Below are 18,991 nucleotides of genomic sequence, written 5' to 3' on the forward strand. Positions count from 1 at the left end.
GTGTGTGTGTGCGTGCGTGTGTGCATGTGTGTGTATGTGTGTATACATGTGTATGTGTGTGTATGTGTGTATGCATGTTTGTGTGTGTGTGCGTGCATGTGTGTGTATGTGTGTATGCATGTGTGCCTGTGTGTGTGTGTGTGTGTGTGTGTGTGTGTGTGCACTGCCAGCCACGGGCTTCTAATCACCTGTTCTGCATCCCGCTGTAGATGAATCTGGGTTAAACACATATGCTTTTTATTCTGTGGTAATAAGACTTCCGCGGCCCATAGCCAGTTGAAGCGGCTCTGTCCTGCACAGATGTGTGTTCTTCATGGATGGGTCCTTTTTTATTAGGTAGTTTCTCACATTAATATTAAAGAGCCTGTTTTTCATCAGCAGTCAGACACTCCTCTTGACAAAACCCTTTAGTTTTTAGCTTTTACCAGCGGAGGTGCTGCAGCACCTGTGCTCTGACAGTTATGATAATTATGCCCTGAGGATTCCCTTAGAGGTGGATCAGCACTGAAAAGCAGAACAGTGGCAGAAGGCCTGGGAAAGCCTGCCATCCCCGATACACACGAGAAGTACATCTGATAGCCCACTAGGCTCAGCCTCCGAGCAGCGGAAAGGACACCCCATCCCCCGGTATCCCCCCTTCCCGCCCAAACTCCCCACATCTAACACTGGCTCTTGTTTCAGGGTCCACCTGGCTTGAAAGGAGGAGAGGGCCCCCAGGGGCCACCAGGGCCAGTCGTAAGTACCTTTATCCAGCAGAAAACAGGCCACATCATCACAATTTACAGAAGTGCTGTAGATCACAGGACTGTGGAAAATTGTTGGTCTTCAGACAGACATTACAGAGCTCCTATTATGCCATTGCTGGGAGTTTCCTTGGTTAATTACTGCAGCCTGCAATTCCCATTGTAAGCACTAGAGGGCACTTTTCCATCTTTTTAACAAGTCACAAAGTGTGGATGAAGAGGTATCTGCTTGGTAATTACTGTCTCATGACATTTCACCTTCTGTAACTGCCAAGGAAGATTAAATGTGACAGCCGGAGAGTCGCAATGTCTAGGACACTTTTTAGCATTATAATGGCAGTTGACTTTTAATGGTTTGAGTTCTTTTTCAGCAGCACATATGTCTGCTTGTAATTTATTAGCAAGGAAAGTAAAATCCTAGATGGGGAGCTTTTAAATGCCCTACATCAACATTAAGTTTAACAGTGCAGTTGATAATGAACTGAATAAATTATTTAATGGACTGCTAATGGTTTAGCCACTTCTCTTTTACTGTCGTCAAACATGTGCCATTATAAACGTTCAGTCTGCTAGTGCCATTCACCACTTCTAGCACCTTGACAAATCCACCACGTTTACTTCCGAGAGCAGATCAGCACGAGCATGCCATTAGCCAGTGAGTATCCTTCTCATACCATTAACTGCACCTGTGGCAGAGAATACTGCCCCATGTGGTGGGAGGTCAGCACAAGCATGCCGTTAGCCAATGACAATCCCTCTCATGCCATTAACTGCATCTGTGGTAGAGAATACTGCCCCATGTGGTGGGAGGTCAGCACGAGCATGCCGTTAGCTAATGACAATACCTCTCATGCCATTAACTGCACCTGTGGCAGAGAATACTGCCCCGTGTGGTGGGAGGTCAGCATGAGCATACCGTTAGATAATGAGAATCTTTCTCATGCCATTAACTGCACCTGTGGTAGAGAATACTGCCCCGTGTGGTGGGAGGTCAGCACGAGCATGCCGTTAGCCAATGACAATCCCTCTCATGCCATTAACTGCACCTGTGGTAGAGAATACTGCCCCGTGCAGTGGGAGGTCAACATGAGCATGCTGTTAGCCAATGAGAGTCTCTCTCATGCCATTAACTGCACCAGTGGCAGAACATTTGGCCCCCTCTGGTAGAAGGTTAGGGGACAGGCTAAGGCCATTAACAGTCAGCAGCAGTACCGATTTTCCCCGCCGTCACTTGGGTTATGTTGCCTGCTAATGACATGGCTGAAAAATTACTATTTACTCGTGAATTTTTAGCATTGTGCCATTATCTGTAAATGACCTGCAGTGCATACTACAAATAGTGCTTACTGCAACATTCTCACTCATGTGCATGCCAAAAAGCATGAACAAGACGGACTTTGGTTTAAATGGAGGAATGTACCCGCTGGTGTCATTAGAGGACACGCTTTAGAGGAGCTGATTGTCAGTCACGACGTCGTTTGCCATGAGGAGGAGGTACTTCGCGAGGCATTATCTGAGAAAGGAGCCTTTTGAAAAGACGGGCATTCTTCAATAATGCATGAACGCTGCCTGTGAATGTAATCAGGGGCATCAGTATGTAGCATGGGACCTCGGAGTAGCATGTCTGTCAGCCTTATATATTTATTATTCTCTCTTTCAGTATTATCGTTCTTTCTCTCTCCTTTTCTTTTCCTGCTCTCGTAGGGGTCTCCTGGAGAGAGAGGTGCTTCCGGTCCTGCAGGGCCCATTGGACTTTCAGGGCGGACGGGACCCCAGGGACCCCCGGGGCCGGCTGGAGAGAAGGGAGCCCCAGTAGGTTCTGACCAGCAGTGCAATGTGAAGAGGTTCACTAGATGAGGAAGCTTTGGGCGCAAATTCAGTAAATCAAGTTTCTCAACCACATAGATGACTGGCTACATGGGTCATTCAATTATGGACCTTAATTACTTTTCAACACTATCGAACAGTTAGAGGCAGCTTTTGTTTATCGTTTTGTGCTAATGTCGATGGATGAGGAGTCGAGGAGACTGATGTGTGGCCACCGACTGCAAACGGGTTTCAGCTCAGTCTCACTGTCACGGTCAGACACATGGACTGGGAGAAGAACGATATCATTCTCTAGTTCAAATTATAGTGAAGCTTCAGGAAAGAGAAGTGATTCCCATGCCGTCCAGCATTAGTGATTTCCGGCACTGTGAGAATTCAGGTACCTGCTTGTGAGTGGATACCATGTGGACACCAGCAGCATAGTTAACTGCAGCGTAGTCAATGTCAGGCAGTGTCACATCTGTAAAAATATGTATGACTATTCTCTTCACTGTCAGTTTTGCTGTCATTTCTCTGACATTCCTCCGTAGGGTGAGAAAGGTCCACAAGGACCAGCTGGCCGGGACGGGATTCAGGGCCCAGTTGGACTCCCCGGCCCCCCAGGAGCTCAGGGCCCACCTGGGGAGGATGGAGACAAGGTGAGCCTCATTGCCCACCCCCCCCACTGCTGATGACTGGTTACTACATCACATCCTCACTCAGGCCTGGGTCAGAGCCCCTCCTCCCTCTGAGGAGTTCAGGGACTTAATGAACTGCACAAACTCACACGGGCTGACATGTGTGTGTGCATCTGATGTCATGTTCACAAACTTCAAGGCACACAGTGAAAATGTCACTCTGGTATGTGACAGGCCCTGAATCCCAGCGATGCTGTCCATATGGAGATTACACTTTCCACCATGTCTTTTAGGGAGAAGTCGGAGAACCAGGGCAAAAGGGAAGCAAAGCAGACAAGGGTGAACAAGTGAGTCTGTCTCCGTAATCATTCTGGTTCCGTTCTGGACGGGACTTACCAGGATACATTTCCTAGAATAAAAATATTTTGAAATGGTTTTTAAATCACATTTGATAAAACTACCATTCAAGTGCTCCTCCTCACTATTCCCAGCAGTGTTTATTTACGATATTGTGCTAATTGTTCTCGTTATATCAGCCCACGCCAGCCCTTGATTGATTGGGTGCTCTGGCAGCATACCTGTCAGTGACCTATTCCTATCTGTGTGTTGTGCTGTCAGGCCACGCTTGTTGCTCTGCATTAATCACTGACCTCTGCCCTCCTCTTACTCCATGTCCTCCCATCTTCTCCTTCCGCAGGGTCCTCCTGGCCCAGCAGGTCTCCAGGGTCCTGTCGGTGCTCCTGGACCCGCTGTGAGTAGCCGTGGCCTCATCATACTCCCACTCCCCACCCCTGCGGTCAGTCACGACCAGAGGCTGCGGTCTCACACTACACTGGCTGGGCAAGGACAAGGACACCCGGCAGTCACGTGTTTCTAATGTGCTGGTGCATTACAAAAGACGTCGCCCCACACCTGTACAGCGTGTAAAGAAACCAGTCAGGGTATGTCGTTAATCACACTGCTGTGACTCTGACGGTGTCACCTGTGTCCCAGGGTGCCGATGGAGAGCCTGGCCCCAGGGGCCAGCAGGGTATGTTTGGACAGAAGGGAGATGAGGGGCCCAGAGGTTTCCCGGGCCCCCCAGGGCCCATCGGACTGCAGGTGGGTCCCCCGAGCTGCGTGTCGCTTTCAGGCCCAAGTCATCCTGACATGTGTCATGGCTTCTGCTGCTCCTCACATACCTGAAGTCGGTGGGAGTGTTTCGTGTTGTTGTATGCTGTGTCTCTATAAGCTTTAAGGGATTCCGTCTATGTTCAAAGACAAATAAGGCAATGTATCTGTCACTGACATTGGCACTTTAGATTTGCGTCCCTTCATTGTGCCCTTTCATGGCTGTCCATGAACATTCCTACCTTTTTTTGGGCTGGGCCCTTTGCCCACTGTTTATGATGTTAATCTCCCTAGAATTCATCTCCAGTCAGAAAGCTAAATTATCCACTCTTTTATCACTTGATTAGTTGCCCGAATCGGCCTCCAGCAGCTCTCTCACACTTGGTCCATTTCCAGAAGGTTTTATTGATGATGGGTCGAGGTTGTTTGCTGGGCTTAGTCTCCCAAAATCTCCTGAAGGCATGAAGATGTGTCCGTATTGTCACACACGCCGAGTGTCTCTCTGTGTAAATGTAATATTATCCAGAATGTATGCCCAGCGGTAAACGTAAATCGTGTCAGATTTATAGGTTTGAATTTTGGATGGTTTCATTTTACTACTCCGTTGTTGTCATTCATCAGATGGCTGAACAAGAATATGCAGGTTAATTAGCCATAGATTTCAAAGCAGAAGCGTGTAGAATGTAGCCAGCCCTGGTTTTTCACTCACAGGGCGGGAAAGCGATAAAGAGAGCTTTGAGGAGGGAGGGGAACTTTCTGGAAGGGTCCTGAAGCTGGATCATTCCGTCACATCACATCTGCCTCATCTTAAGAGCCAAATTGTCACTGGTGTCATTCTGATCTTACATTCGGTGTGATTGAGGCCATTTCCCTTCCGTCTTCGAAAATATCTTAGGTTGTGTCTTTATGAGGTTGTCTTTCGTGGTGTTACTGATAATACTGAGAAGTATTCAGAAGATTTCTATAGTGATGTAGAACCTTATTACATATAACATTAAAATATCTAATAATGTCCAAACAGAGCATCAACATGCATAAACTGCCTCACTAATGTGATGTATCTATGCGTTACACACTGACGCAGTGACTACGCCTTATGCAATGTAACTACATGCTTCCTCAGCATCAGCTGTAATAATAATGCACTCTCTCCATGTCAGGGTCTTCCTGGACCTCCGGGTGAGAAGGGAGAGAACGGAGATGTTGGACCAATGGTGAGTGGAGGGACTGGCTTTGATCACACAGTCCTGGTGATGGGTTCTGGGGTGCAGCCTCACGCCTCACCTTCGGGCCTCACCTGATCTACCTCCCCTTGACTCTTCACAGGGGCCACCTGGACCGCCAGGCCCAAGAGGACCACAAGGACCCAGCGGAGCTGACGTCAGTATCTCGGACGCACTTCTACACCATTACGAGTAGAAACGCAGAAAGAGTCCTGTCTCAGGGCCTGGAGTGCTACCTTCACACATTTTAGAGTCCAGCACCAACCCCCGAGCAGACACTGGTCTTTACAGTTAAGCAGAAGATCAGATGATCCGCAGCGGATAAAGGCCCAGTGTTTCATTCTGGTGTTTAGTATAGCGGAATTGCGGAGATGAAATGTTCACGGCATATTGTTGTCTCCGTGATGTAATGTGTGACAGGGCTCCCAAGGTCCCCCCGGAGGCGTGGGTGCGGTGGGAGCCGTGGGAGAGAAGGTGAGCATCAGTGTCCCTTAAGGGCCCCCCACTGTGGCTAAAGGATAACAGCTCGCATCATGTTCCGGCACATTATTAATACCCCTGCAGCCTCACCTGACAGCCTTGGGTGCGGCGGGGCAGAGTCCTGTGTTCCCTCCATACATGTCTATCACTGTTGTGTAGCGATGTGCTAAGTTGCCATGGTAACCAGTGTGACTCCTCACAGGGTGAGCAAGGAGAAGCGGGTAACCCCGGACCCCCCGGAGAGGCCGGCACTTCGGTGAGTGTCACAATCGGCCGTTTTCTTTCTGTGAAGAGTCCTTGTTGTTGAAGAGTCACTGTTGCCAGCAGCTCGGTAACCTGAGACTGGCTCCAGGCTGGAGTAGGTACTGAAGGCAATAATGTTCTCAGGTGGACTCAAACTCTTCTACAGCCTGACAATCAGCCAGGAAGCTCCTGGATAATACTGGAGGAGATGATCAAGAGACACACGCGCTGTTCACCACAGCCCAAAATTGGGCTCGCAGAGATTTATTCAGATAAATTCGTCTGCAGTTTCCCTGGGCTGATTGTGAGCATGGTCACTGTTGTGCTTCTTGATTAGGGCCGGACAATTTATCAATTTCAAATCGGAATCGCCATTTGAAACAACGCGGTTAGAAAATTGCAAAGGCTGCGATTACATTATACAGCACGTTGGACCTAAGGTTTAAAACTGTTGTGAGAATAGTTTTACAAATTCATGCCGTGCTCCTTGTACGATAGTCATTCTCACCAATCACAAGTGCTGTGCATCTCACGTGCCAGTCATGCCCACCAATCAGAAGTGGCCCAAGAAGACTGCCAATAGGCCCACAAACCGCAAACACGTGAAACCCAAGGAAAATGTTGCATTCACGGTGCAGAAAAAATACTGATTCTGCTACTGAGCTATAAGTGAATTGCCTTCCTATTTCATGGTCCGAGATTGTTTAAAAAATAATAATAATAATCGATACTTTTATCGTCCCCGTAGGGAAATTGTCTTTACGCCTCCCACAATTTGCTCTTTTTTTTCATAGAAGAAGTTCTCTGCGAAGGGCTGCCATCCGTAGCGGCGCCCAGGGAGCTGGGAGTTAAGGGCCTTGCTCAAGGACCCACAGTCTGAGGCGGGGTTTGAACCTGCGACCTTCTGACCTTAGCCCACAGAGCCACACGCTGCTCTCAAGGTCCTAGGCACATTAAAAAGGTCCTATCATCAATAGAATCTGCAATCTCCTTTTAACCACCAGCGGCGACATACCTAAGCATATCATACCTTTTGTTTTTTGTTAATGGGCAATAGCATTAGCGTACCGCTAACCCAGAAAAACAACAAGACAGTCAGTAATCGTCACAGCAGCGGAGTCGGTGGCCCCCAAAAAGCCGTAAAGCTATAATACAGTCGTGTTTATGTCACATGTTTTTGTGCTTATTAATTTAAGCATTTACAAAGATTAATCTTCTGAAATTAATCTTAATCCCACAACAGTAATAAAATAAAATCCTCCCTTTAACAAAAATATTAAAAGAATAGATTGCGTTAATCGCTATTATAGATGGGTATGATCTTATCATTTAGAAAAGATACAAAAAAAGAGACGCATATAATGTTTATTCCTTAGTTTGTATTTGTCACAAGGCAAAGGAATGACACAGAAATACTGCATTTTACTTCTCATTTCAAATAAAGTGCAAGGTTGCCAACTTTGGTCAGCTGCATAGGGTGAGATTTTCTGTTCTCTGTTCTGCACATACATTTACATGTATGTAAAAGTTGTATTACCTTGTAAATAATCTGTAGGGTTTGCAAACTGCCCTAACATTTTTGATGTAACTAATTTTAAGTTCAGAATGGAATATAGATTTGCCGAAAGATCTTTCGTGAGAGTCTGAAAGAGTTTGCAACCCTGAACACGTACATTATTTTTTGTTTCACCTGAATTGATTTGTATATAAAATAACGGTACTGTTCTTAAAAAGCAGAAACTTCGACCAACATGAAATCACCTATAAATTACTTCTATTTATTTTACATTTTATAAAATGCATACTACGTTTAAAACATTCCAGTTTTATAGTTTCAGGACAGAACAGTCACTCTGTTATGAACATTACAGCTTTTTAGTTGAGAGAGTTAGATTCGCTGCTGTTTTTAACACTAATAACACATTAGCGCAAACAAAAGGGCTGCGTACACAAAAGTAGTTCTTGCTTGTTCATTGGTGTGGGAAAAGGCGGTTCTTGTGTAATTAGGGGGCTAATCAGCATTAGCTGCAAGATCGCTATTGTTTTCCTTTTCTTGCAATTGTTTTCATTATTACTTTAACTTAACACATCACATCTTTAAATTCTAATCCTTGCATTAGAATATAGACCAGTTAATATTTTGATGGCTAATGTGGTAGTGCTGCATCATATGTTTTAAATTTACTACACACTGAATATTGAACTGAAGCTTGAATAAAAAAAATATATATATCGCAAATCAAATCGTAATCACAATGTCAATCAGAAAAATCGTGATTAGATATTTTCCCCAAATCGTTCAGCCCTGTTCTTGATGTATCCTGGGCGTTCACCACATGATGATCACCATGGTGATGGTGATGACAATGACAATGATGGTGATGGTAGCAATGATGGTGGTGGGGTGATGATGATGGTGACAATGATAATGATGATGTGATGAAGGTGGGGTGGTGATGATGGCGATGATTTAAAAACACACACAGTCATCCCTTCCCATGTGGGTGCTGATGCTCGGGTTCTTTGCAGGGCCCCAAAGGTGAGCGAGGGGAAAAGGGAGAGGCTGGACCACCTGGTGCTGCTGGGCCAGCTGGCACCAAGGGTCCCCCTGGAGATGACGGCCCCAAGGGCAACCCAGTGAGTGTCCCTGTTTAAGGTCGTCACGTGGATGTGGAGGTTCCCATTATATCAGTGTTTCTCTTTATGACTGACAGTCTGTCTTTTAACTCTTAGGGTCCTGTGGGATTTCCCGGAGACCCCGGCCCCCCTGGTGAGCCGGGCGTTGCTGTAAGTACCATAGTCAGAGGCAGAGTATAGGGCGATGAAGTTTGCTCACTTATTAATACTGCACTGTGCCTGGATAATTGATCATAGTCTTCATTCTGAACTGGGCCTTGAAAGTATGTTTAAATATATCGTGTGTGGTGGCTCATATAATAAGAAATAAATCACTGACAGGGATTATGTTTACAGTCCGACAGACACCCGCCTTCACTAAGCACACCGCGTAACATAGCATAATGAAATGGGTCCTTGATGCTCTTTGTCCACACTGACGTATTTCAGGGGATCGATGGTCTTCCTGGAGACAAGGGAGAGGATGGTGAACCTGGTCAGCCTGTAAGTTTGCACGATACCATCCACCTGCCATAATACCAGCCCTCATGGTAGTAAAAGAGTTACCACATCAGTGGTTCTGGATAGATTGTAAGGAGGCTGTTTGGTCAGTACATTTTTCTAAAATCAGACACTGACAATGGACACCGCGCAAAGTTAAACTGCCGTCGTTCTGTTTGCAGGGTTCTCCTGGTCCTTCTGGAGAAGCTGGACCACCTGGTCCACCGGGCAAGAGAGTGAGTATTGTTCTGATGATGATGGGGTGTCAGAGGAGCATGGATACCCTGGCAGTTTCAGGGAGTCCAACACTTTACAGGAGCCCTTAAATACATTAAATTATATGTACAATTCAGTGGGAGGGGCAAGCTGACATTTTGTCAGGGGGCCAAGATTTTTAAGTGTGCTGCTGATGATGATGATGATGATGATGATGATGATGCTGATTATGATTATGGTGGTGATTATGGTGATCTTCATAATCGCCATGGTCATTGTGCATCTGTCTGTCTGTTCCTGAGGCAGATGATCCCCTCTGTTTCATATGCAGGCTCCTTCGAGACTATTACCGTATTTATTCTCCACATCCAGCAGCCAAAAACGTGTGTACATCACCACACATTATTCACATGTCTGCATGAGGATCCGCAGACCGTGGCAGTGCCTTCAGTGTTACACTGTGATGCGTTCGGAAGTAATGAAGCATCCATCCATTTAATTGGACATTAGAATATTTTTTTTATTTGTTATACACATGGCCGCATTGCAATAGTAATACTGCTGCAGGAAGCACATTTTAAAAATATGCTGTGAAATAAAACAGAAAATATGCATCGAACTGTTGCGCACACTCGCCCATGCTGCGATTTGCAGCTGCGCTGGTTCTTGGTCGCATGGAGAATGATACTGGTGAATATTTGATGAAGCCGCATGGTTCGTTTGTGCAGATGGAGCCTTCCCTTTAATCATCTAATGACCTGGGATCTCTGTCCAATCCCTCTGCTATAAACTGATGTGCGCACTGTGCCTCTCTCGTGTTCGCCTTTTTCTGGCTTAACATGCCCGAATATGGTATGTGTATTACCGTGGGTAACTTCTGCAGGCACAGGTCTCGGTGACACAGAAATAAATATATGGTAGAGAACGAGGACGAGACGGTGTGTGCTCCGGGTCCATTCGCTTCATTCGGGTGGAAAACGCTGCCAAATTTAGACAGAGGCAGCTTCCAAAGAGAGCATCCATCTAAGCATCTGTGGAAGGCAGATGAGCCAAGGCAGAAGAGTGGCCCGGTACTGATCAGGAGGGGAAGCGCAGATGGTATCCTCACTCTGGGAGCTGCTGCTTCCATGATTCTGTGGCTAATAGTGAATTTCGAGAGAAACGCTTATCTAGTGGAGTGAGATGAAATTGTTGCTTATCTGGGCGAAAGTAAACATTGTAAATGGAAGCATTATTAAGTGGCTGTGTTTGGAGAGTCACTGCTCCTTTCTGGAAGTTCTGAGATAGACTGTGATCTGTTTTCTGTCCCGCTGAGAGAAACACATTGATAAGAAGCTGTTTCACATTTCAGGTAAGAATCCCCATTTTCTCTCGCATATTCATTCAGTTGTAATCTACACGAGGCTCATGACTCTCACTGTGCCATGTGTATGCGAAGGCATCTGGGTTACATGAGACTGGTTACACAGCAGAAGAAAATAGTGATTTGTGGTGGAAAGTTGAAAGGAGTTTCAGTAGAGGCCTCTTGTTGTCCTATGAACCTCGGCCTTTTAATTTTCTGACCAAACTTTGGATCATAAAGGAGCACAGGGCTGCCGATGGCGAATCTCAGTGGAGGACACCATGTTCCTCACAGCGGCATGCAATGCATCCGCCACATGGAGGCGCTAATAACTATTTCCAGCTCACTGCTAGTATCTGAGGACTCCAGAGGTGCCATTCCAGTGAGGGCATGTCTCATGATCAGTGTGGAACGTAGCGGAGCTGGACGACCACGGGCATGGGAGTGAAGCCGAATCACAAGGCCCCTGACACAGGGCGGTGGGGCCTGCAGTTGGGGCAGAAGGTGCAGCTTGTGAGCTTGGTGCCAGGTCACAGCCAGAGGAACATGCCGATTCTGACTGTCGCTTTGTGTGCATCATCATGTGATCCTGGTGACATGCATTTATCTGTGTGTTTGTGTGTGTGTGTGGTCTGAAAATACCTTACCTTGTGGGGACCAAATGATGAATATCTGTTTTTTTTACTTGATTTACTAAAAATCTGTGGGCAAAGAAACGTGCATTTTGTTTGGTTACTCATGGTGATGCTTGGGGCCGGGTTGACACTGTCATAGTTAGCATTTGCATTTTTCCCATAGAAATGAGCGAAATAGAGATGAGCGGCCTCCACAAAGATATGATTACAAACCCGTGTGTGTGTGTGTGTGTGTGTGTGTGTGTACACCTATCCTTATGGGGACACAATGTCCCCATAATGTGATAACTATCTGTCCCCATAAGGGAAAACTGTATTTTATAAAAATCAGTGACTGCTATAAAATAACTAAAAATGCAAAAACTCTTGTATTTTGCTTGGTTACTTATGGTTATGGTTAGGGCAGGGTGGAGGTTAAGGTTGTCATAGTTAGCGTTAGCATTTTTCCCATAGAAGTGAACGAGCAGGCCCCATAAGGATAGGTATAGCCTACGTGTGTGTGTGTGTGTGTGTGTGTGTTTGTGTGTTTGTGAAATAAAACAATGCATCAGAGTGGCATTAATTATCATCTTTGATGGATGGAAATAAGATTAGAGCCAGTTTTTAAGGCCCCAAGTAAAGATGGCATTATTACCAGCTGCAGAGGAACATCTTTTATTAACATGATTGTCTGTATGTTTTAAGTTATACAGCGAATGCCGAATGACTGCCATACATCAGAGAGATTTATTCACGCTGGAAGCTGCTCATGTACAGTGCAGAGCTGTGCAGGCCGCATGTAAGCAGGCTGTTTCTCCTGCGTCCTTAGGGGCCCCAGGGAGCTGCTGGTGCTGAGGGTCGACAGGGAGAGAAGGGTGCAAAGGTAACGGGAATCAATGCTGCCCCACCCCCCCACCCCCGGCTGCCTCACACACTCATACAGTCCTCTGCTGAAACCCAATGTGACAGCACATTACACTTAATTATCCCCAAAATCGAATATATGCTAATTTTTGGATGCTGCATGTTTTACAGATTTAGGGTAACAGTGCTTTGCCTCCCTTACACTGTCATTTTAAAAGAGAAAAACCTTAAAAATTGTACCAGACAGGTAATTTTTCAAAGAAAATATAGTTATAGATTATAGGGCATATGTTTTACAGATACTACTCCCACTGGGATTTCAAATAAAGTTACAGACACCTTGTTAACTGGGCACTTGTTAAGTAGTGTGCAGTTAAGCAGGCACATCAGTAAAAAGTGGCAGCAAAATGTTTTTCTTTAAAAAAAATCCCAGCACCCATAAAGCTCTGTTCTGTTTTTGGAGATTCCACCTGCTTGTACAGTGCTGTGTAGTTTTCACTGCATAATTGCCACTGCTCTCTCTCATCTATAGTGGGCAGAACCTTAAGATTTGACATTCATATGAGAGGAAGCTTTGAAGCTTTGAATGTATGAACTTGGGATTTCCCCATTTTCTTTGAAAAAGGAAATATTTCTAGAGTCTGATAAGCACACAGTTTTTTTTTCCGATTAAATTTGAAATTAAAATAAACTTAAAATTGATTTTCACTTAAATGAATTTTAAGTGCAACATGCATTTTACACAGGATTAACACCCGAGGGTCTAGAATGAGGCAACAACAATGTTTGAAATTTTATGTTTTTCCTGCCTACAGGGGGAACCTGGTGTAGAGGGTCCTCCAGGCAAAACTGGGCCTGTGGGCCCCCAGGGGCCCCCTGGAAAGCCTGGTCCCGAGGGCCTACGTGGCATCCCAGGGCCTGTGGTGAGTTCATCACTGGCCTCAAATTTCATGACATTTACAAAAGTGCCAAAAACGTCTGAGATGACTGAAAGGCCAGTAAAAAATGACATGTGTTGGATCTGATGTTCACAGGGCGAGCAGGGACTTCCTGGATCCCCGGGCCAGGATGGCCCCCCCGGACCCCTGGTAAGGGAAATCTCTCTCTCGGCAGGCTGTTCAGATTCGGGCGGCCTGCACACACAGCTTCACCTGTCTGCCTTTTCTCTTGCATACAGGGGCCTCCCGGTCTGCCTGGTTTGAAGGGCGATTCGGGCTCTAAAGGTGAAAAGGTAACTATCCTCCTGTCCAGTCCTCCTTTGTGTGCGTGGTTTGTATTCATGAGGCCCACACATCAGCTCGAAGCAAGCCTTGCAGATAGGGGGCACTTTGAAGGGCTTTCTGGGAAGCCGATGAGAGCACCGTAGCCAGTATGTGTGGACAGAGTGTGACCTGTCCGGTGGCTGGTGCCCGATTTGATACAGATTAATAGATGCACGAGAGCAGACTCTCTCCTTTAGTTTCCATAATTTCACCCTCTGATGTCAGATAGACCTGATGGACTATGATGAGCTCTTCCTAACCCTCTGCACGTCCCTCCCTCCACCCCAGGGTCACCCCGGTCTCATAGGCCTGATTGGTCCACCTGGAGAGCAGGGCGAGAAGGGAGACCGGGGGCAGCCGGGACCACAGGGCACCCCCGGTAACAAGGGCGACATCGTAAGTGTTCCATAATGCCTCCATCACACGATCGCTGTGGTAACCATATGTGCGTCAGGAAGCAGGTGGCTGGGCTGCTTCACATTTACAGTAGAGTACTTTGACATGGCCATCTCTCTACTGCCTCTCACTGGGCATTTCTGGTATTACAAGTCAGATGGACTTAATAAATAATTCACTTGTGTCATTTAGAATAATATTTCCAATGTTATGGCTTGAACCAAAAAGTCTCCTTTCGTTGTTGAATAACAGCACAGAAAGAGTTCAGATGAATTATCATATCAAAGGAAAAATAAGAAACAGCTACAGCTGTACAAACCAAACTCTTCATTTATTTTTCATGAAGATAAATTCCAGCCCCATTCGGGCCCTTTGAGTCTCCATGGTGCTGGCAGCGGTCCGGCCCGCCGCCCCAGGCTCTCGCCATCTTTCTGCTGTCTAACCAGCTCCATATTCTCTTTGGTTCACAGGGTGTCACCGGAGCATCCGGTCCAGTCGGACCCCTCGGCCCCCCCGGTTTGCCTGTATGGGATCCGCTTTTTCTACTTCATTAACAAGGAAGCATCAGAATCCTCCCCCTGTACCCAATACTAACATCCATTCCTCTCTGCTTTCTTCAGGGTCCTCAAGGTCCCAAGGGTGCCAAAGGCTCCACGGTGAGTTCATTGGTGCCCAAAACCAGCCACATCACCATGTAGGGAATGTGAGGAGTTGGGAATAAAAGTGTCTTCCTGTCCACATCTAGGGGCCCGTTGGACAGAAAGGGGATGCTGGCCTGATTGGGCCACCTGGTCCCCCTGTAAGTCATCCACTGGATCATCCTTCATTACCTTTGGGTTTGACGTTGAGTTCAGCTCTATCAGCTGGACAAACAAAGAGTCTGATGAATGTGTAAATGAAGAGCGAATGATATTAGCAAACAAATCAGAAAATGAAACATGTGGGACTGTCTTCCTCATTAGTCAGCCAATAAGGGGTCAGTTTTAACATCTCTGGCAGAAAAAATGTCTACACTGCAGCCTGTGTGAAGACATCATGAATAACGTTCCCTATTTCCCCACGCAGGGTCCTCCTGGTGAAGTCATCCAGCCCCTGCCCATCCAGTCCCCGAAGAAGACAAGACGGTCATCGGACACTCAGGCAGACGAGGCCGAGAGCATGATGGACTACAGCGAGGGCATGCAGGACATCTTTACATCACTGAACAACCTCAAGCAGGACATCGAGCGCATGAAGTACCCAATGGGCACGCAGGGGAACCCAGCCAGAACCTGCAAGGACCTGCAGCTCTGCCACCCTGACTTCCCTGACGGTACATGGGCTACAGTCTTGTGACATCTCAGGATGGATGTAGGGGAAACACCTTCTAAACGGGAAATTTAGAATGTATGAGTCTCTCCTTCAAAGAGCACTGACACAGCGCTTTTCCCTTATTTGATATTCATTGCCGTGTTGGTAGATTAAACTTTCATTTTAACTTGTTTTTTTTTTTTTATGTGCATTTTGCAGTTTCTGCTCCACATACCCAATATCTCTGCATGGGCCTCATACTATAATGTTACCAGTCGTGTGTTGGCTCATTAGTCAGGAAGGGTATTTTCCTTTATTCACGCATTGGAATTCTGTCCTTTGGCGCTGTTAGGGGAGTACTGGATCGACCCAAATCAGGGCTGTGCAGGGGATTCTTTCAAAGTGTTCTGCAACTTCACGGCTGGTGGTGAGACCTGCATCTACCCAGATAAGAGATCCTCAGGCGTGAGTGAGATCGATTCACAGCGAACACATTCGAAGGCATCCAGCTTATAATATGCACTGCAACATACACTTACTTCATAATGTGTCGGTTTCCACTATTCCACTAAAACTATGTGTTTTCTTTCACCTGAATAAACGTGGGTTGTAAATCATGGTTTGGTTTCGCAGTTTAAGATTACATAAAACTGCACAATAATATCGGCTGAAAATACATATTTTCTCATTTTGGAAGTGTTTCTATATAAATCAGTTCTTCACTGGATCATTTTCCCTTTGCAACAGGTCAGAATATCTTCGTGGCCAAAAGAAGTTCCAGGGTCCTGGTTCAGTGAATTTAAACGTGGTAAAATGGTGAGCATCGCGCTCCCCGTCTGTCCTACATCTATCTAAAACACAAACTCTCCTCAATCCTCCTGCTAGTTCCATGGGCCTCCTACTGGTTCCTCGGGCCTCCTGCTTGTTCCATGGGCCTCCTACTGGTTCCTCGGGCCTCCTGCTAGTTCCTCAGGCCTCCTGCTAGTGCCTCAGGCCTCCTGCTAGTTCCTCAGGCCTCCTACTGGTTCCTCAGGCCTCCTGCTCTTTCCATGGGCCTCCTGTTAGTTCCTCGAGGCTGTTGCTAATTCCTCAGTTCTCCGTCTAGCTGCCATCTTCAGAGACACTGACAGCAGTGCTGCATGTGCAATTCAGCAGTCAAGCTCCATTTTAGCTGCTTCATCGCATTCTGCTCTATGTCCAGGTGTGCCATGGTCTCCAAAGGCCTTGAGGTTTATTCCTATCACCAACCAGCCATGGGATTTCATTGTGATGTTGCAATATTTTTAAACGCTAATGCTGTCATGCATCATAATTGAACATTTTTTTCACAATAGCTGTCATATGAGGATCTTGAGGGCAACCCAATAAACATGGTGCAGATGACGTTCCTGAAGCTCTTGACGGCTTCAGCCAGGCAGAACTTCACCTACCACTGCCACCAGTCAGTGGCCTGGCACGACGCCACGTCGGACAGCTACGACAAAGCACTGAGGTTTCTGGGGTCAAATGACGAGGAGATGTCCTACGACAACAGTCCCTACATCAGTGTGCTCACAGACGGCTGTGCGGTATGTGTTTGTGAATGCCCGGACCCGGGTTTATTTCGGACTCTGTATGAGGGGGGTCTGTTTTGGGGGGATGGGGGGGCTTTATGAAGGTGTGGCAGCTACAAGGGTCTGGAGACCCATTGTCTGTTTACATCATGTAAAATTTGAAAATCGGGTCAGAGGTCCTCCAAACACAGCATAGGAACGTGAAAGAGTCTAAATCTGCAGCTGAAACCAGTATCCATATCAATTACCCAACCTCCCAGTTTGCAGCTGCTGGCTCACCCAGTTTCTGGCTTCCTTTTGTCCAGCCAGCTGGAATATTGTAACATTTCTAGTCATTTCAGTCACCAAACAATCTGCAGATGGCTTCTGTTCCTCAGTTTTAAGTTTGACTCTCTGATTCCACTGAAATCAGCCTTAAAGCAACACGCCTGTTGTTTATCATTGGCTAGTCGGTGATGGAACCCCCTTAGGAGTAATGTTAAGCCATCATTATCGCTGTTTTCTGTGACGCTGTTTTCTTTTTTGCAGCCGAGGAGCGGCTATGGGAAAACGGTCCTGGAGATCAACACCCCCAAAATCGACCAGGTGCCCATCGTCGATGTGATGCTCAGTGACTTTGGGGATCCAAGCCAGAAGTTTGGGTTCGAGGTTGGTCCAGTCTGCTTCCTCGGGTGAAGCCAGAGGGAGGGACAGACCAGCGGGCAGGCAACCCAGCCGCCGCCCACCACCATGCCACATGCAAGTTCTGAATGGGAGCCGAGCAGCGAACAAGCCCTCGCTGTACGCGTTACCTAGGAAACAGCCGTCGCCCTTGTAGGGCCCCAGTCACATGACTTAACCCTTGTACAGATAAATGTGAAGGACATTTAATTCTGTGGCGGAGAGCAGAGAGAAGGCGCAACACAGACCGCCCCCTGGTGGATTCCCATGGTGCTGCAAGAAAGCAGGAGCTGCAGAGGTGCTTTCATAGATCCAGGTGCTAAATGGTGTGTTTCCATACGTGTAATTATTATTATTTTGTACAATATGGTTACTTCTGAATCCACTTTCAAAACTTGCATGTGTTTCAAAACTGCAATCGGGCCTTAATTGTTGGTATCAGAAAAAATGAAATAAACCCATATTGTCAGCAAACATGGCGTACCTCTTTAATGAAGCTGATTAATTAAACAAGGGCTCAGACAGCCCACGCTTTCCGATTTCCATCTCCGCCTCCATTGTATATATTCTCTGTGCAAAGCCGTTAGATTGTCAGCCTAATTGAACTGGGCGGCTTCCACCAGCACACAAAAATATCTTTCCACTGACTTTGCATTATTCTTTGTTTTAAGCAATCACGGCAATAATATTTAATTTTAATTGATTTGTTTTTTGTATTTCTGGTCATATACCTCAAAATTTCTAGTTAATTCTTAAGGATGCCCTGTATATACAATGGATAAACGATTATATGTGTTTTGGGTGGGGAATTTCAAAGTCACTAATATTTTAGGCATATTTTGTTCAAATTGCTTTGTGAATGCAATGGTACGGCCTTTTAGATCAGCCTGTTTTGTAACTAAAATGAGAATGTTTTCTTGTGCTGTTTATGGTTCATTTCAAATATTAAAATGGATTCTAAACAAAAAAAAATTTAACTGAGCATTTTGTTTTAAATGGACATTCACATGTTAAATATTTTAACATTGTTCTCGTTTACAATAAATGCTCTTATTTAAGGTATTATTTGTATATTTAAAGTGCAGTTTTCATTCATCAATGCATTCTCTCCATGACCCACTGTTGGCTAAATACGGAGGGTGAATGTGTGGTTAGATCTTCGGAGGTCTTCATCTCACCATAAGAACCTGTAACATGACCTCAGTTTTCCTGCTGTTGTTAAAGATTCGTCAAGCTGCCTTTTTATTCGTTGAGCTCCCAAGGACGGGTCAACACAGACTGCTGTTAGACTCAGTGTTACCATTCAATCAGAAGACTAAAAATTTACATTCGTAGGGATTACTGGTTTTCTGAGGTGTCATTTTAGATGTGGAGAATTTGCATAAAATCAGATAGACTGTAACAGGAATTCACTATCTGCACATGCCTTTAAAA

The 18,991-nt window shown here is 46.0% G+C and overlaps 1 protein-coding gene across 4 annotated transcripts in view; it reads left to right on the plus strand.

Annotated features, from left to right (window-relative positions):
* The window catches only part of col11a1a (collagen, type XI, alpha 1a), a 57,170-nt gene extending 38,654 nt beyond the window's left edge, over positions 1–18,516 (plus strand). For 2 of the 4 annotated variants that reach the window (XM_049026385.1, XM_049026403.1), the window contains 27 exons: positions 682–735; positions 2,448–2,555; positions 3,101–3,208; positions 3,481–3,534; positions 3,885–3,938; positions 4,181–4,288; positions 5,458–5,511; positions 5,624–5,677; positions 5,941–5,994; positions 6,203–6,256; positions 8,773–8,880; positions 8,977–9,030; positions 9,310–9,363; positions 9,543–9,596; positions 12,362–12,415; positions 13,212–13,319; positions 13,431–13,484; positions 13,574–13,627; positions 13,947–14,054; positions 14,525–14,578; positions 14,675–14,710; positions 14,800–14,853; positions 15,120–15,366; positions 15,697–15,809; positions 16,092–16,160; positions 16,679–16,912; positions 17,426–18,516. In XM_049026385.1, the coding sequence (XP_048882342.1) occupies positions 682–735; positions 2,448–2,555; positions 3,101–3,208; positions 3,481–3,534; positions 3,885–3,938; positions 4,181–4,288; positions 5,458–5,511; positions 5,624–5,677; positions 5,941–5,994; positions 6,203–6,256; positions 8,773–8,880; positions 8,977–9,030; positions 9,310–9,363; positions 9,543–9,596; positions 12,362–12,415; positions 13,212–13,319; positions 13,431–13,484; positions 13,574–13,627; positions 13,947–14,054; positions 14,525–14,578; positions 14,675–14,710; positions 14,800–14,853; positions 15,120–15,366; positions 15,697–15,809; positions 16,092–16,160; positions 16,679–16,912; positions 17,426–17,572 (2,304 nt within the window). In that variant the 3' untranslated portion in view covers positions 17,573–18,516. The remainder of the gene's footprint in view (positions 1–681; positions 736–2,447; positions 2,556–3,100; positions 3,209–3,480; positions 3,535–3,884; positions 3,939–4,180; positions 4,289–5,457; positions 5,512–5,623; positions 5,678–5,940; positions 5,995–6,202; positions 6,257–8,772; positions 8,881–8,976; positions 9,031–9,309; positions 9,364–9,542; positions 9,597–12,361; positions 12,416–13,211; positions 13,320–13,430; positions 13,485–13,573; positions 13,628–13,946; positions 14,055–14,524; positions 14,579–14,674; positions 14,711–14,799; positions 14,854–15,119; positions 15,367–15,696; positions 15,810–16,091; positions 16,161–16,678; positions 16,913–17,425) is intronic. The other 2 variants (XM_049026395.1, XM_049026412.1) reach the window with 1 other exon arrangement.
* Positions 18,517–18,991: the final 475 nt, after the last annotated feature.

Source organism: Brienomyrus brachyistius, chromosome 1 (assembly GCF_023856365.1).
Source record: "Brienomyrus brachyistius isolate T26 chromosome 1, BBRACH_0.4, whole genome shotgun sequence".
NCBI classification, from domain to species: domain Eukaryota; kingdom Metazoa; phylum Chordata; class Actinopteri; order Osteoglossiformes; family Mormyridae; genus Brienomyrus; species Brienomyrus brachyistius.